The 17,825-nt window shown below is 49.0% G+C and overlaps 1 protein-coding gene across 3 annotated transcripts in view; it reads left to right on the top strand.

Annotated features, from left to right (window-relative positions):
* Positions 1-17,206, top strand: part of BCL2L1 (BCL2 like 1) — a 47,912-nt gene extending 30,706 nt beyond the window's left edge. For all 3 annotated transcript variants that reach the window (XM_081917330.1, XM_081917329.1, XM_081917331.1), the window contains exon 3: positions 14,357-17,206. In XM_081917330.1, coding sequence (XP_081773456.1) covers positions 14,357-14,494 — 138 coding nt within the window. In that variant the 3' untranslated portion in view covers positions 14,495-17,206. The remainder of the gene's footprint in view (positions 1-14,356) is intronic.
* Positions 17,207-17,825: the final 619 nt, after the last annotated feature.

The raw sequence follows: 17,825 nt of genomic DNA on the forward strand, positions 1-17,825 counted from the left end.
TCCATAGCAGCAGTTTCCCAGGGTGCAGCACGCAAAGGAGAGATGCTTCTCCATTGCTTATATCAGATGCAGTTTCAAACCAATACTTTTTAGTCTCGTAACAATTCCACCGACGGTGGATAAAATCTGCTCTATCTGTTCCGTATTTCAAGCATCTTGTCCCTTCTTCCTGTCATATATATATTCTAGTTATCTGAGATGACATTAGATACTACACCACCCAAAGTTTAATTGCATCTCTCCGTGTTAATAATTCAGTATATTTAGAGAAAAAATTCCAGATATCCTTTGGGATTAATGTCTCAGTAATCTTTTCCCTTTCTGTGTCCTAGGCCGATATATATTTGGGAATTCTTTGTCCCTTTTTGCCATATTAATTTTTCAAAATTATTTAACTGCCTTAACCCTCCTTTTGAGTTCACATCCAGCGATTTTTCAAAAGTCTTTAATCTGAAAATACTAAAATAATATAAATTCCGTATTGCCTAAACCAGGAATCCCGAAACTCGGCCCTCCAGATGTTTTGGGACTACAACTCCCATCACCCCTAGCTAACAGGTCCAGTGGTCAGGGATGATGGGAATTGTAGTCCCGAAACATCTGGAAGGCTGAGTTGGGGGATGCCTGGCCTAAACCTTCCTTCATTTGATTTGTGGAATTTATCTGATTGTCGACAATCCAATAAGCAAATTTCCCCAAACCTCCTTTATGCCAGTTGGCAAATCATTCTGTAGTCTCATTTTTCTTAAACTGTGGTTGAAATAGTACATCTGCAGTTGGTGATGTTGATGGGCACCATTTCTTTTTAAATTCATCCCATATCCTGTGTTTTGTTCAAAAGAATCTTGTGCACGGAAACCAGAGAAAGATAAGCTTTCGGTCCAGCCCAGCCGCACTTTTAGGGTAGTTTCACCTGGGTTCATGAGTGGTTGTGACCAGCCTCATTTTGATAAAATGCTTGGTTCTCTGAACCCAAATATCAAAGGTTAATAAGTCTTCTGAAGCTGTTTATTTATTTCCATCCATTTCCAACTTTGTCCATTCATCAAGCTTATTTTTATTTTAAAAAATAATTATAATAATGGAGGGTTATTGTTTTTATTTTTATGGTATGTATTTTTGTGTTTTTATATTGTAGACCAACCTGTGATCCTCGGTTGAAGGGTGGTATAGAAATTTAATATATCATAATAATAAAGTTACAGGTTTTGGCCGCATTTGACAGTCCTATCCTTATTCCATCCATGATGTCCAGGAAAGCCATCAATAATCCTCGCTGTTGTGGGAAGCCATCAGAGCCTGCACAGGTATTTGGAGAGGTGGATGTGTAATTTTAGAGGACGCGGGTGGCGCTGTGGGTAAAACCTCAGTGCCTAGGACTTGCTGATCGCATGGTCAGCGGTTCGAATCCCCGCGGCGGGGTGAGCTCCCGTCGTTGGGTCCCAGCTCCTGCCCACCTAGCAGTTCAAAAGCACCCCTAAGTGCAAGTAGATAAATAGGTACCGCTTTATAGCGGGAAGGTAAACGGCGTTTCCGTGTGCTGCGCTGGTGCTGGTTCGCCAGCTGCAGCTTCGTCACGCTGGCCACGTGACCCGGAAGTGTCTGCGGACGGCACTGGCTCACGGCCTCTTGAGCGAGATGAGCACGCAACCCTAGAGTCGGACACGACTGGCCCGTATGGGCAGGGGTACCTTTACCTTTACCTTTATGTGTAATGTTAGACTCAGTTGACATGGGGCACATGTCTGTCTAATCATAGCTATTTCCAAAAAAAATTTCCTTGGCTGCTCATACACAATGATCTTCTGACGTAAAGCATATGGTATAACTCTTGAGTCAACTTCTTCCGGATTTCGGCAAAGTGCTTGCTTCTTTTATTGGAAAATAGCCACTTTACTATGAAACATGCACTTCCCTTCCTTCCTGATTGGCTAAAGCATTGTTTTGGTCATCACTTGTGATGACATCAGTCGTTTTGCTTCCTGTTGATATCATTTGTGGCAGTTGGGAAATGTCATAAGAAGTCTGTTCTGAGAACCTATGAATGTAGACTGGTCATTTTTCATATATTCCTTTCAGGTGCCTTTAATATGTATTTTGACAGGGTTACATCAGTCTTTTGGCATCCTTCCACTATTTCTTCAGAAATTAACTTGATGAGTTCAGAGGAAGTTGCAGGGAACTTCACAATTCCTTGTAATTTTAGCCACAAGGTCTACAGTGAGAGCACTTACATATGACCCTGGAGTAACAGTCGATTGTGGTATAATAAATGCATTGTGGGGTCTGTGTGTGCATTCGTGTGCATGTGTTTGAATGTCAGCATATGTCAAATTTTAAGAAACCAACCCTAACAAACAGGTATTGCATTCTTTATCAGTCACTTCCGTCACATGTGTTTGCAACCCAGATGATTTGTGGATCTTATTTTCTCTCTGACAGTGCTTAGTTGACAGCGCTTAGTTCTTTCCCACAAAAGGCAGTGTCAGGTGGCCAAATGGCATTAACATTTGGATCCAGCACCCCAAAATCTGTAAGAGAGGATGGGTCACATTAATTGACCCCAAATGATTTCAGGATAGGTGTTATTCCTGACTTTATCGTTAGAATTTTCCGTTTACTCTCCATGTTGCTTAATTAGGGTGGGTTGTTTTAAATCAGCAAGAAAAAAGAGGCAATTTAAATCATTTATTTAAAACAAGTTCTCCTTTGATACTTCTTTGTTCTTGAAATAATAGTGCAAATCTGACCCCTAAACCATGTTAAAGTATTTATACTTGTTTTATTCTTATAGCCAGGCCTTCTTTATTTTAGTTGTACTTGCTTTCCATGTATATATATATATTTACCTGTAGAGGGAATATGTTTAAATTCTATTTTTATCAGCAGAGGAGGCACATTCCATTGTCTTTCAGGACAAATGGATGCTAACAACAAGCAGCACCCATGACAGTTTGCAAAGTTGACAGCAGGATCCGATACGTGCTTACTCAAAAGTAAGTCCCATTGAGTTCAGTGGCGCTTCTTCTTCCATGTTAAGCAGGTATAGGACTGCAGCCTAAGTACGAGAATATGGGAACATGCACAATTTTGTCTTCCATTCTTATTTCCAGTGTTGCTCCTTACTGCTTCTCGGCCCACCTTCTCTCTGTCTCTCTCACACACACTCAACCAGAAAGTTGCAAAAAATAACTCAAAGTAGGGCTGCCAGGTGGACAAGAGCAGTTGGTTTTCATCGAGTGAAGATGGAATGCCTACATTTGGTAGGTGGAGTTTAAATACTCATATTTGAGAAATGATCAGATTGGTTCTTCATTTGTTAGAAAGAGCCTCCTTAGTTTCCAGTCCCAATTCAAAGTGCTGCTTTTGACCTATTAAACCTTATGCAGCTCAGGACCCCGATACCACAAGGACTGCCTCTACTCACATGAAGCAACTCGGGCCCCACAGTCATCATCTGAGCCCCTTTGTTGTAGGCCCCCTCCAAGGGACGTGCGGAGGGTGGTGATTTTTCAGTGGTGGCTCCCCAAATACCAGTTGATGGGAATCACTAGTGGGGGAAAGTGCTGTTGTGCTCAGGTCCTGCATGCAGGCTTCTCTCTGGGGCATCTGGTTGGCCATTGTGAGAGCAGGATGCTGCGCCAGGCGAGTCCCCGTTGGCCTGACCCAGAAACCAGGCTCTCCTTGGCCACCTTGCCCAGAGTTTCTGTGCCCCTGCTGCGGAGAGGGGAACCACGAGTGTGATGCAGTGACATCACACAGGTTTTGTGTATTTCTAGATGAAAGTGGGAGGGCAAGAGCAAGATGGTGGGGTGCTTGTCGCGAGGGCAGCCCCACAATCTTGATGCGCAGCACAAGACAGGCTGCCTTGCTTTCCGTTTCCCTCTTCAACGCAACGCAATTCTATCCGGAGGGCTCTCCGGCCCCAGCATCTGTCTTCTGCAGGGAAAGCATCTCCCTGCCTGCCTGAAACCTAAGCACTGCTGACATCCCGCTTTCTCCTCCCCCCTCCCCAGCCTGTACTCTGCAAATGTGCAGCCCTGCATGTCTTGCCGCTTTGCAGACATCGTGCCACACTTTTGGTCCCAGGCTAGAATTATGAGAGCCGTACCTGCACCCCATAGCATCTTGGGTGTTAGGGGGCTGGGGAGGCTTCTGCTCTCACTGTAAACACAATCAGGGTTGAGTCCCCAGGTTTGCCTTGTGGGGAAAGGCATCTCTTAGCCTTTGCAGGCTGTGCTGACCAGAACTGATGGGAGTTGTAGTCCAGAACATCTGGATGGCACCAGGCTGGTGGGGGGTGCTGCTTTATATGGCTGGGAATGGTATCTCAACTCTGTGTGAGTGTGGGAAGAGTAAGATCGGAAGAGAAGAGTCAGGATATCTGCTTCAGAAGTGCCGTCCCAGTTTGCTCAGTGGTCAGTTTGATCGTATGTAAGCTGCTCTGGGAGACTTTTTGGCTGAAGAGTGGGATGCAAATGCTCAGGTGTTACTGCAGCTCGCTTTCCACAGGAGCACCTGCAACATTGGCCAAGGTGCAAAGGGCAGGGTGGGGGGAATACTCGTAGAAGACCATCTGCTTGTCCCCTTTTATGATCTGAAAAATCACAGGGTGCACAAACAGCTGTGCAGCACCTATACCAGCTCAGCTGTGTTGTAAGCGCTCTCTGGAGCTACAGAAGGAGCTACAGATTGTGCCTCTTAAACCAGAACCCAGGAGTGTTAAATGGTTCCTGGTGAATCGATCTCCACAACAGCCCAAAGGGGTAGTTTGCTGCTGTCTCCTTAGAGGTCAGAGGCTGAGAGATAATGATTTGTCCTAGACTACCGCGACAGGGTGAGCTCCCGTTGCTCGGTCCCACCTCCTGCCAACCTAGCAGTTTGAAAGCACGTCAAAGTGCAAGTAGATAAATAGGTACCACTCCGGCAGGAAGGTAATGGTGTTTCCGTCTGCTGCTCTGGTTTCGCCAGAAGCGGCTTAGTCATGCTGGCCACATGACCCGAAAAAACTGTCTGTGGACAAATGCTGGCTCCCTCGGCCAGTAAAGCCAGATGAGTGGTGCAACCCCAGAGTCGTTTGTGACTGGACTTAACTGTCAGGGGTCCTTTACCTTCACCTTTACCTAAGTATCCACTTAAGATGTCCTGTCAGTGCAAGGATGTTGGAAGATTCAGGACAGAGGAATATTTTTTCAAGTAGGGCATAGTCAAACTATGGCACTCCCTCCCCCAGAAGACAAGTGTCAGCCACAATCCTGGATGGCTTTAAAAGACGATCAGATACATTTATGGAGTAAGGCAGGGCTATTGATAGCTACTAGCCAGAATGGCTATGATCTGCCCGCACTGTTCAAGCCCTTGTTCTTATCCTGCAAAGCCGTTCTTAGCGTCTGTTCCTCTGTTCCTCACCAGCAAAACCGCAATGGTAGTGCTTTAATTTACTAAACTGCTGTCATTGCGAGCCTTATTAAAACAGCAGGTTGAAAGCATCACGCACATGATAAAAGAGAAGCGCAGAGTCCTGTCATTTCCAGGGTCACTCTGGGCTTAGGGGGCTTTCGGGTGTCATGCAACGCCATAGACATGGCTCTTTTCAGACCTCCTTGTGCCAAATGGAGATCTGGCAACCTGAGGCAGATGGCCAGAGCAGCACGTGGGCGCAGGCAGGGCTGGCATCAGTTGGGACTCCCTGCAGCCACTCTTGCTTGAGTCAGATTGCTGAAAGCGCAGACCCCCATGACTTGGCCTGGCAACGCTTGAGGAACCGGCGCTGTGACCGGTGATGAGGTGGAAGAGGGCCCAAATTGGATCTGGGGGATTACAGCAAGCTGGACTAGAGGCGGGAAGTGCTGCAGAAGAGCCCTGTTGCATCAGGCAACTACCTGCCCCAGTATCCTGCTTTTCATAGTAGCTAACCAGGTGCCCCTAGCAGGCTCACAAATGTTGCAAGCAGCCTATAGGCCTCTGCTGTGGTTTGTGCCCAGCCTCTGGTAGCCGGTTTCTGAGTGTGGAGGCTCCATTTCCCTACCATGGCTACCAGCTGTTGAAAGACCTGGCTTCTACAAATCTTCCTAGCTGAGAGCTAGTCCCCTCCAGATGTTTTGAAGCACAACTCCTGTCGGTCTCAGCAAGCACAGGTGTAGGACGTTGGGACCAGTGGTCGTCCAAAACCTCTGGAGCACACCAGGTTGGATAATTTAACCTAGCCTTTCCCCCAAAACCACCTCACCTAGTTAGTGGTCATCATGACCTCTTGTGCACGAGTTAATTATTTCTTTGGACTATCCTGAATCTCCTGTTAGTTGGCTTCATTGGATAACTCCCAGTTCTAGTACTATTTGAGTTTCAAACTTTTCTTTTTGCTGTTTTTATTGTGCATGACCTTGAGATGACAGTGTAGAAGGCAATAACTAAATTGTTGCTGATGCTGATGATATATTTTAGAGGGGGGGGGGAACTGTGCCTGCTTACTCTACACCAGGCCTAGTTTTATAAAATTCTGCCATGCCCACGCGCTTTAAAGTCATCCAAAATGCCCCAAATGCTTTAAGTGTCTCCTTCTAGGGAAGGGGCTCCAGCCTCTTATTCATATGGGTTGCCAAAGTGGTCTGTGACCAAATGATGGCGGAAGACCCTGCTGGGATGCTTCAGGGATGCTATGACAACAAGAGGGAGGGAGTTCTGTGCGTTCCAAAGTGGGGATTTTGGACACAAGCCATTGGGCGAGCTAGCTGTCTGTCGGTCACCCCTGTGACCTCAAGGCTGGGAACACCTCCCAGCACCCTTAGCAACGGTTGCAGCTCTTGATGTCATCGGTGGCCTTGCTGTGTGTGGCACGGTTCTTTGGCAGTTCTGCAGGAAGCCTGGGGAACCCTGCTGAGGTTTTGGTCTTGCAAAGGGGGAGCGGGTTTCTGAAAGAGGTGGAGAGAGGAGGGGGAGATATGGAGCGCACATCCCTGCTTCTCCAGGTCTGTTAAATGACGGGTGCTGCTCTTGATCTGTCCAGGGAACAATCCCAATAAAGCCTGCCTAGGTCAGAGGCTGGAGAGGGACCCAGCCAGAGGTGCTTCTGCTCCTAAGCTGGAAGATTCAGGGCAGATAAAAGAAAGGAATTCTTCATGCAGCGCAGTGTTAAACTATGGAACTCACTCCTGCAGGAGGCAGAGATGGCCGCCAACGTGGATGGCTTTAAAAGAGGATTAAACAAATTCATGGAAGAGAGGGCTGTGAGCCACTACTAGCCAGGATGTCTATGCTCTGCCTCCACAGTTAGAGGCAACAATGCTTCTGCTTGCAAGAAGCAAGGTCAAATCCTGCTTGCAAGTTTCCCATAATGGGCATGTGGTTGGCTACTGTGAGAACAGGATGCTGAACCAGCTGGGTCATTGGCCTGATCCAGCGAGGCTCTTTTCATGTACTTATGTTCTTAACTTTAATTACTTTAAGGGCAGGTGAGAGGTCAGTGTGAATGATGTTCCTGGGTGCTACCTACCTACCTATCTGATGAGTCACACTTTGTCTTTCAGATACTCACTTCAGGCAGCTTAGAGGAGGCATAAAAGCCATTTAAAGCCAAAATGAAAACAGAATAGGATTTAGTTGGAAAAGCACAACAGCCCCAAATCACAGCTTCACTAAATCAACAACCTCTCACCAAGTGCCCGGCAAGAAGCTCTAAGCCACTTTGCTAAATGACTGCAGAGCAGGAGTCAGGCAGGTCTCTTTCTGTAGGCACGGAAATTCCTAAAAGTGGGGCCAGCTCAGGTAGCAGCCATCGCCACTAGCCTGAAGCAAGCTCGCCTCCTAAATGAGGAGGTGGGGCATAAAAGAGGGGGCTCCATAGCTGGCCTCAAGTGGTCAGCACTTCAGAAGAGAAGAAGGCCCAGGGCTGCTGACCATCTCTCACTTGCAATATGAGGCTGGGGTGGTGGTGAAGCTCTCCAATGGCAGGTCACGAATGAGACCTGACTAGAAGCAACATCTTTTGACACACATTCGTGCACGCACGCACCCCAGATCCAGACATTTGAGTGTAGGCTCTGTGTTAGTTGACTGTGAGGATGTTGCATGTGCTCTGAGAAGTATGGCTCCCTTAAGGTATTGCTTTCCCTGTTCCAAGGCTGGTTCCCGGAAAATGCACTATAAATCAGCTTGTTGTACTGCCTGTGGCGGCTTTGCAGAATCGCCCAAGTTTTGCACCTTCTTCTACATTCCGTCCCTCGGCAGGAGAGCTGGCGAAAGCCAAGGAAATTGACCCCGCTGCTCTCTGCAATGCCATCCTGGGGAACTTTCCCAAGGCTGGGCAAAGCCCCAGAGACGGCACTGTGGCTCCTTTGTTCTCCCCGCCGGGTTCATGGAAGAACTGATAACAGCGCTGGGCTGCCAGGGGGATAACACTCTGCTGTCGTTTGACTGTTTGCTGAACTTGGAGGCAATGTTCAAATGTGCAGCTGGCCAAGAGCGGTGGGGACCGGGGATTGAGAGTGGAGAACTTAGCTGCTGAGCAGGATCTGGGGGTTATAAAAGATCACCAACTAAGAATGAGCCAGACATATGACAGATCTTGTGGCAAAGTGGGATAGGACAGGCGACAGGCCTGGTTATTTTGGGCTGCGTTAGCAGAAGTACCATATCCTCTGTGGGATGAAGTCATGGGCCTGTCTTTGGGGCTGTACCAGCCCTTCGCATATGGGCCCCGGACTCAAGAAATCGTTTTGCCAAATTGGAGAGGGTTGCAGAACCTCAGCAGAAAGGCTTGAAGACGCTTGGTAGCAGAGGCCAAGGGAAGGCTTCATCAAACGCTCAAGGGGTGTATGAAATCAGCAGGCTGCATAATATTGCACTTTCTTTCTTTTATAAATCATTTTTATTAGTTTTCCAATAAGAACATCCAGTTAACAAATCCGTCAAATCATAATCCAATAAATTGGATTGTAATTTGGCTGTTTTTTATTTTATTATTTTTAATTGGATAATATTGCACTTCTTTCTCTCGTTCCTCTATGCTTTTTGCGAAAAGACGCGCCTGTAGGACAGCCAGGGTTGTGGTGAACGTCTCGGTGGGGCATGGGATGTGCAGTATAGTTTCTCGTGGGTTATCCTGGCACATCTTTCAGTCATTGGACCAAGGGGTGACTTGTCCAAGCGCTGGATTCATGTAGTGTTTGTCCCCAGGGTATTCCCCCCCCCCTCCAGCTTGGCAAGTGGGTCAGATGCCTTGCGGATGTTTCTTTCGGCCAGAACAAAGTGCCGCTTTCTCTTCCCTGCAACCTCATACTGAGCACAGCTTGTCTGCTTTCGGCACGGCCAGGCCTCGTGGTGTGTCTCCTGCCTCCAGCTTGTGCCTTTTCCTCCCACTGCCCCACTCATGATGGGTCTTGTGTTCCAAGTGCCTGTAGCCTTTCTGCCTTTTCTCGGCAGCTGCATCGTCCGTCCTGAAATCCAGGCTGTACTGTGCTTCCCCGACCTGTGTCTATAAGCGCCTCAAAGTTTGCACCAAAGAAAACATCGATTTTGTGCCTGCTTCATGGAATAAATAATTTGCAGGCATTAATTCACGTATTGGACCCCTTGGGAAATTCAACTAACCTACCGTACCTGCAGCTGAATGGGACACGGCTGTGGGCAGCCTGAAGAAGTATCCTCCACCTTGAGCTGCCTGTAAAAAACAAGTCTAGAGTGAGAGACTAGGGTGGTGTCCGCTATTTCCAGGAACTCTTCTCTTTGTGAGAGTTTTGTGGGTGAGCTGGGAGTTTGTTAGCACCCTGGGTAAGAACACGGAGGCTGGGAAGGAGGGTGTGCCGGAAGGATAATGAATTGATATTGTTTTATACATAATAAGCTTTCTCAACCTTGGTCCTCCAGATGTTTTTGGCCTACAACTCCCATGATCCCAGTGGTCAGGGATGATGGGAATTGTAGTCTCAAAACATCTGGAGAGTTGAGGAAGCCTGATATATACAGTGGTACCTTGGTTTAATGTACCTGTGAATTTTTGTAATATTTTTTGTTTGTTATCTGTTGTTGCTTCAGTTTTCTGTATACAGTACCACTTAGAGATATTGAGCAACTGAGCTGATTAGACAGCTTGGAATGTTCACAAATATTCCAAATGTTCAGGGAGAAAACATTCTTTCGACATTCAACTTTCATCCTTCCTACATAAAGACAATTTAAAACGACAGAAGCACGTACATAAAATTAAGACAGCTTGATAGTGCGGAACGAAATGTTCCTCTCACCCATTTGCAGGCAATGAACTGGGGAGTATATAGGTACATTTGCAGGGGACATGCTGGCTTGTGTCGATTGGAGTTGTGGTCCAAAACATCTCAAGGGCACCAGACTGGGGAAGGCTGGTACATGAAGTCACTCACTAGGGATTGTCATTTCAGGACTTTGCTTTGCAGGTCCATCTTTGCACAGCACTCACAGCACTGTGTGTGTAATATAAATATATATATCCTTTTCCTTTCAATTTCCTTCTTACCAGTCCCTTCACTTTTGGGAAGCTTCCTCTTTGGAAGTCAGATGTGACCGTGTTGGATTTTCTTGGCAATTGTCCATTTGCATCCATGGTGAGGAATCGCTGCCCTGTGGCTTGCCAGGGGGTCCAGTTTGGCTCATGAGGCCATTTTCTCCAAACCATAGCCACCCACCTGTCAGCTGACACCACTGGCTTTACCAGCTGATGGGTTTAATTCTGCTTTTTCTGCACAGGGATCAGGATTGCACAGCCAAGGCAGCAGAATTACCAAATCCCTGCTCACCAGATGACAGTGTTAGAAACTCGGATATACAAGTTAATTGCCAAATGGCACCTTAAACCTAGCTTGCAGTCTAGGTGGAATGTCTAGGTGCCGTTTCCCCTCGCTAGTGGAATTTATTGTTGTGGTGATTTTTAGTCCTTTCATTTCTATACCGCTTTATATTTTAAAGAAAAAAAATCTGAAAGTGGTTTGCAACACATTAAAACATCAAATAAAACAAATTCAAGCTTCAAGGAAAATATTTCAGATCCATCTCTTAAGTGATATTTTGCTTTCCCCATATTTATTTATGTAGCTGTCCCATAGCAGAAGTACTCTAGGAAGCCAGGGTGGTGCAGTGGTTAGAGTGTCGGACTAGGACCTGATAGATCAGGGTTCAAATCCTCACAGCCATGAAGCTCACTGGGTGACTTTGGGCCAGTTACACCCTCCTAGCCTACCTCACACGGTCATTGTAGGGAATAACTAAGGGAAGCGAACCATGAGGAATAGTCCTAGTAGAGAAAGGTGAGATATAAATGCAATAAATAAGCTCTCCTGCTTGCCTGATTACAAAGGCTGGAAGGGCCGGCTAGATGGAGATGTCAGTTACCAACTTGGCATGCAGAGATCTCCACATGGTTGCAGTTGGACCTGCTCCACTCCAAAATGTGCCTGGCGCCTCAGGAATTTCGAAGACGGCTCACACAATGGCACCTTAAGCACATCCTGGGCCCGTCTGGCCAACCACACATGCGCCCAGCTAGTTTTAGTCAGCCAAGAGGGGCAAAGGTCAGGCGTTGGCGGATGCATTGCTGCTACATCATCGTCGTGCCACAGAAACCGAAACTGATGCCACAGCACTCGCTCAGAGCGGACATTGGACACCTCAGCCGATTCTGCAGTCACTGCGGCATGAAGGTCACCGCAGAAGCGGAAGACTTTGTCCTTCAAGAGACTTGCAGGCAATTCACAGCAGACTCCAGAGAGCCCTATTGCTCTGTCCACAGATGATAACAGCCCCTCGATCCCTCCGTAAAGTTCCCCCAGACGACTGCTTCACGTTTCAGCAGAGGAAGCAAAATAAGGCCCTTTTTGCTAACCCTGCTGTGGCACAGTGAGCAGACACTTTGGTGAGGCTCAGCCTTTTCTCTCTCTCTCTACACCCTGCACTCTGCTGTCTCCTCTAGCAAACATGGGACTAATCATACTGGCTAGCCTTGCAAGGATCACTGGAATGCAAAGTATTCTGAATACTTGAAACTTTCTATATAAAAATGCAGAGTCATCAAATTCATATCCATTAGGGGAAACAGCAGAAATTCATCCTTCACCCCAAAAGACAGTTACATCCTTCTGTTAGGTGGGGGGGCATGGTACCGCTTGTGTTAGTGCACCCACCCACTCCCACCAGGGGGCCAAAAACATGCCTCATGCTTCTCCTGATCATATATTAAGAGCCTGGATTTTCCGGGGCTTGGGGGTCCTGTGTTTTTGCGCAGTGCGTTGGGCTTGGTGGTTTTTGGTTCCCTTCCGACGCCAAGTCTGCCTAGCAGACCCCTGCGAAACACAGAGCAAACTCCCAGTCATTTCCTTCCCCAATGACGGGGCAGAAGGGGCCTGAAGAGATAGACTATGTCAGCACCAAAAGCATCTATTCTGAGCCGTTGCTAAGAAACTGCCTAATGTCACTTCCCTCTCTCTTCCCCACCCAGCACCCTTCTGCAGTGCTGATCCAAAAGAATCAGCGAGCGTTTTCCGCAGCAAACTGCTTCCCCTGGGGTGGCTTTGCCGAAAAGGATTGCGCAGGAACTTTAAGGGAAAGGATTGTGCCCACCCAAAAGACGGTGGGGGCAAAACCCAAATCCTGCAGTCCCACATATATTGTACAGATTGCACGTTCCCATATTTGCTTATTCTATTGTATAATTTCTGCTTGGCTTTGGGAAGGCTTATTGCATCTGTTTCAACCCTGAACCTTTAAGGATCTGGAAGCCCTGCTCAGAATCCCTCTAGCTTCTGGCATTTTCACCAAGCACTGCCCAAGTTTTCAAATTTCTGCAGGCTTAAGGACTAGAAGCTTTAAAAAAAGCAGAAAAAAGGAAACTGAGATGCTGCAGGATATTCAGTTGTGCAGTCAGAGGAAATTATGTGCTTATTAGGCCATGCAGTCATTGATGTGTGGAATGCAATTGGCCCTGGCTTGGTGGACCGTATTCCAAATGTCTGGAGAGGTCTCTCCTCTCTCCTGCCCTTCTCTGATGCTCCCATCACCACACACAGTGTGACAAATGTGAGACATAAAAATAAAACTTACCGTATTTTTCCGTGTATAAGACTAAATAGGGTTAAAATTGGGGCTCGTCTTATACACGGGTAGTGTTGAGGGGTGTTTTCTTAACTTGGAGTCCCCCAAAATGGAGTCTTGTGCATGGGGGCATCTTAGACACGGAAAAATACAGTAAGTAGAGTGAATGCTGGTTTCAAATAATTCGCAATTGTAGGATCAGGGGCTGGAAGTGCTGTTGATATCATTACAGATACTGAGGAAGGATCCTTCAAGAGTCCTCTCGACATTCCTAAGCAATTTGCTCGTTAGAGGCCAGTTTGCAAATCAGGGAATGCAGGACCAAGATGCTCCAGGCCATCAATGCCTCTTATTTGGTCAGCGCAGGAGATTTCCAGGGCACCTTAGACGGGATCTTGGGTGTCTTCACTGCAGCCTCTTGTCTGCTTCTCTTAGGGTGTTCTTCGGTACTTGTTTGCTGCGAGTTTTGTGCAGTTCTAAAGACACAGTTTATGCTGTCAGCTGCACCCAAGTTAAAGCCACACTCCAGAAAATAAGGCTCTTGACTGTGGCTTCTTTTAACCTTTTGATAAAGAAATGTGAAGTGGGTGGGTGAACAGAGGCTTGTCTCATCTCTCTATGATTCTCAGGCTTAAGCAGGCTATTAATAATACATCTTTCCACAACAGTTTGCTGATTTCTGATTCCAACTTTCCGTATGCTTTCATGTACAATTGTTAACCTCTCTGATACTTTTTTTAAAAATGAATAGTGGTCTACAAAACTTTGTGCATCACTTATCCGTTCCTTGAGGATGTGCTGTGACAGAGCCTTACCTGGGCTTCCTGTTCACCATGTCCCACTTGAGAGCACATGCTAAATTGCACCCGATCCTTCTGCCTCCTTCATTTGGAGCCCTGAGGCGGTGCTTCAGCTCAGTCCTGCTCATGGTGCTCTTCCCTGCTGAGCTGCCAGAGCAGTCCTCCTCGCCTCCTGACCACGTAGGAAGAACCTTGTTTTCATGCATGTTGGAACAGGAAGCTGCCTTGCACTGAGTAAGACCATTGGTCTCTCCAGATCTGTACTGCCTACACTGACTGGCAGCTGCTCTCCTGAGGCTCAGGCAGGGGGTCTCTTTCTGCCCTACCTGGAGATGCTGCTGTTAACTGAGCCTGGGGCATTCTGCAGGTGAAGCCCCTGAGCTACTTCCCTTCCCGGTCTCATTCTGCCACCCATGATCTCAGCTGTCTGTGAACCTTTTTGCCTTGCTTCACATCTCACCCTCGTTTTTCTTTTTCCCCTCCCTCTCTCTCTTTTCCAGGAGAGGTTTGTGGACCTCTACGGGAACGACGCCGCGGCCAAGAGCAGGAAAGGCCAGGAACGCTTCAACAAGTGGCTGTGGACGGGGGCCACCGTGGCCGGGGTCGTCCTCCTCGGCTCCCTCCTGAGCCGCAAATAGCCAGAGACGGACTCTCCGCCGCCACCACCCACCTCAGCCTGCGCTCCGTCGCCGAGGGACGCGCTGCGCATCCTGTCCCTCAGCCTTGCGATCATTCCAGGGGGGGTGGAGACGGGGGGTGGGCCTCCGTGTAGCAAACCCCCCACTCTGACCCCAGGTGTCATCCTTTCCCTCCCCCCAACAACTCACAGACCTCTTTCTGGTGCCTCCTGCCCCACAGACACCTCCAACCAACCCCAGGTTACTGTTCCAATGCGTAGGGACCTGGACCCCTCCCCACCTCACCTTTGGGTGCTGTGCCTCCAAACCCCCACCCCAGGAGCGGGCTTCCCTTGCTCCTTTTAATCACTTTTACTCACATTCCTGGTATTTCATTTGGTGGTTGATGATTATTATTTTTTAAAGCCCCCCTAAGGCAGGCCTGGCTCTTGTTTGCTTTACTTCCAGGAAGAGAGAGAGAGAGAGTGAGTGAGTGTGTTCTGCCACGTGGGTCGTTTAGGGTTAGCGAGCTCTAGCGCTGCAAACGCCATCCGAGGTCAGCAAGTCTGATGGAGAGAGACTCCTTTTGTGCTGACCTGCGTGGGGGCCTCCTGCATGTGGGAGTGCGTTGAGGGTTCCCCTCCCATGACCAAAGAGGGGACCCTGCAGTGAGCATAGGAGAAGGGGGTATCCCCTCTGAGGGACCCCCTTGTTCTGTGGGACAGTGCTTGGCTGGGCAGGAGGAAAGATGAGGCAGATGTATGGGAGCCCTGGAATGGGAACAGTCAAAGGCAGGATCCACTATCAACCTCTTATTCCCAAACTTATCCGCCTCCCCTTATTCCCAGTGGACGGTCAAGAGGGGTCTCAATGTTGCCGCGGGTCTCGTGTCCATCCCTTCCAAGCTTATTTCTAAGGGAGTCCCCCCCAGCCCTGTGCTAATCCTCAGCACCCCACAGGATGCAGGCCAGTGTTTGCTTTGCACACCTGAAGGAAATGGAGGCCAGTCATGTGCGGGGGGCGGACAGTGCTCTTTCTTTGGAAGGAGCTTTTGGCAGTGAGGACTGCAGTCCAGAGCACTCCCTTTAGACTCCCATGCCCTCAGTAATGACCCCCATCCCCGTCTGTCCTGCTCGACCTTCTGGGGTGGCTGATAGTCCCCATTGTGGCTGGGGGTGGCTGCACGGGCCCCTTGGGCACGGTCCTGGCCCACGTCTCCATTTCCCCGGCCCTGCCCCCCTCTCTCGAAAGAGACACCTCCCGTCCTCTGCAATGAGAAGAAGCCCGTCCTCTGCCGGTTACAAGGAAAGAGCAGGCGCAAGATGGCGGGGGGAGAGAGAGAGAGACCGGCTGCCAGGAAGGGAGACGAGAGTCCGTTAGCCGGAGCAGCCTCTGGAAGGTGTTTATGATCAGCTGCTAATTGCTAGGCTGGCTCTCCGGGGACTCTCCCTGGCGGCAGCCCAGAGAACTTCCAGTAAGAGCAAAAATCAACAGCATGTGCAGGCTGTGCAGAGAGTGTTTTTGATGGGAAGAGGTGGTTTGTGTCTGTCTGTCTGTGTGTGTTTGTGTTTGCCTGCCTGCCTGCCTGCCTGCCTGCCTGCCTGCCTGCCTGGGCGTGCGTCCACTTCCCCAAGGCTCTGCAGAGAGTGGCAGAAATTGCTTCTCCCACCCACTGCCTGCCACCCCAGATTTAGCTGGTGTGTGCACAAGCACGCCAGTACTTTCTCTTCTCCCTCCCTGCAAGTGGGAGAGCTGTGTGGGTGGGGGGCAGTGGCCGGTCTAGCACAGTGGGCTTCCTTAGAGGAGGGAGTGGGTGTTCTAGATGCAGGGCAGCCCCAGGCACAAGGCTGGGCCTTGCCTGACGGCGCCAGCTCAGTGCTTTACATTCATCGCCCACCCCTCTCCTAGCTGTGGCCATGGGGCCTTGGTCCGCAGGGTCGAAGGAGGCAGATGGGGCACTGGGGGGCCCTTGGGTGTTCAAAGCCAGCCGTGCTCAAAAGCCGCTTCTGCAGGCCACTCAGAAATGGCCGTAGGGAGAGGAAAAGAAAGCGATGTTTCCTTTGGGGATGGGGAGTCTGCTTCTCTCTTGGTCTCTGCAGCAGCCAAGGGAATTGGGGAGGGGTGGGCTTGGTTGGGGGGGGTATGCGCAAGCTCCCATTCCTGGTTCTGACTCGGGGGTGGAAGCCCTTCACAAAATGCCCGGTCCCTCCCTCTGTGGGTCGCACCATTTTGAACCCCTTGGGTTGCTCTAACGTCAAGTCCGCTTATGACATAACCTCACGATGCCCGCCTGTCCTGTCCGAATCCCTTGTGCGGCTTGCCTGCCCCCTTTCCCCGCCCCCCTGTACATGCTCGGCTGTATATATCGGAGAGTAGTTTTTATTCAGTTGTGAATACAATAATACTATTTTTGTTAACTGTATGTCTGTATTTATGTGTGTTGACTGTGCTCTTCCCCTCCTCCCAGTTAACCTCATTTTTCACAAACCGGCCAACGAGGACGGGACGTTGCGGGGGCTGGGCAAGGGAGCGCAGGGGCCCCCCCACGTGGCAGCGGGAGCCTCCTCCCACCTCGCCCTCTCTGGCCCCTTTGAATTAAAGCGTGAATGTTGAACCTGGAGCTCGCCCGCCCATCCCTCTTGTGTTCAGGCCCCACCTGCACCCCCTATTAGGAGAAAGAGTTTGATTTGAAGATGAAAGTTCAGTTCCACCAATAAAACTGTGGTGTTTGAATTACTTGGCCCGGTTTGCTTTTTGGGATTCTGCTGCCTCTTATATCACCTTTCCCCTGAGAGCCCCTTGCACTGGATGGGGCTGATGGGAGCTGTGTCCAAAATGGCTGGAGAGGGCCTCTCGCCTTAGGACGGCTGTGCTAGGTCATAAAGTCCCATTCTGCTGCCTTTGATGGCTTCGCACATCTTTGCAGGCAGATGAACTTAAATGAAAGGCAAAAGCCAAGAATCTTAGGATATTAATCTAGTTCAATGCTTCCCAAACGGAGGTCTCCAGCTGTTTTCAGACTACAATTCACATCATAAAAGACCACTGGTCTTGCTAGCTAGGGATGATGGGAGTTGTAGTCCAAAAACAGCTGGAGACCCAAATTTGGGGGACGCTTTTCTAGATGATGGTTGAATGGGGGGGGGAGGGAGAGACTTTAGCAAAGAATTCAATGAACACAAACAGCCACCTTTGCTAACCTACTGCCCTCTCCAGATATTTGGGACTACAACTCCCATCAGCTACAGCCAGCATGGCTGTGGGATGCTGGAGTTGATGTCAGCGCAACCGTTCTGGCTGGGGCTGATGGGAGTTGTATTCTGAAACGTGGCAGGCACAGGGTTGTCAAGGC

The sequence above is a fragment of the Podarcis melisellensis genome (genome assembly GCF_964234715.1).
Source record: "Podarcis melisellensis genome assembly, chromosome: 6".
In the NCBI taxonomy this organism is placed as follows: Eukaryota; Metazoa; Chordata; class Lepidosauria; order Squamata; family Lacertidae; genus Podarcis; species Podarcis melisellensis.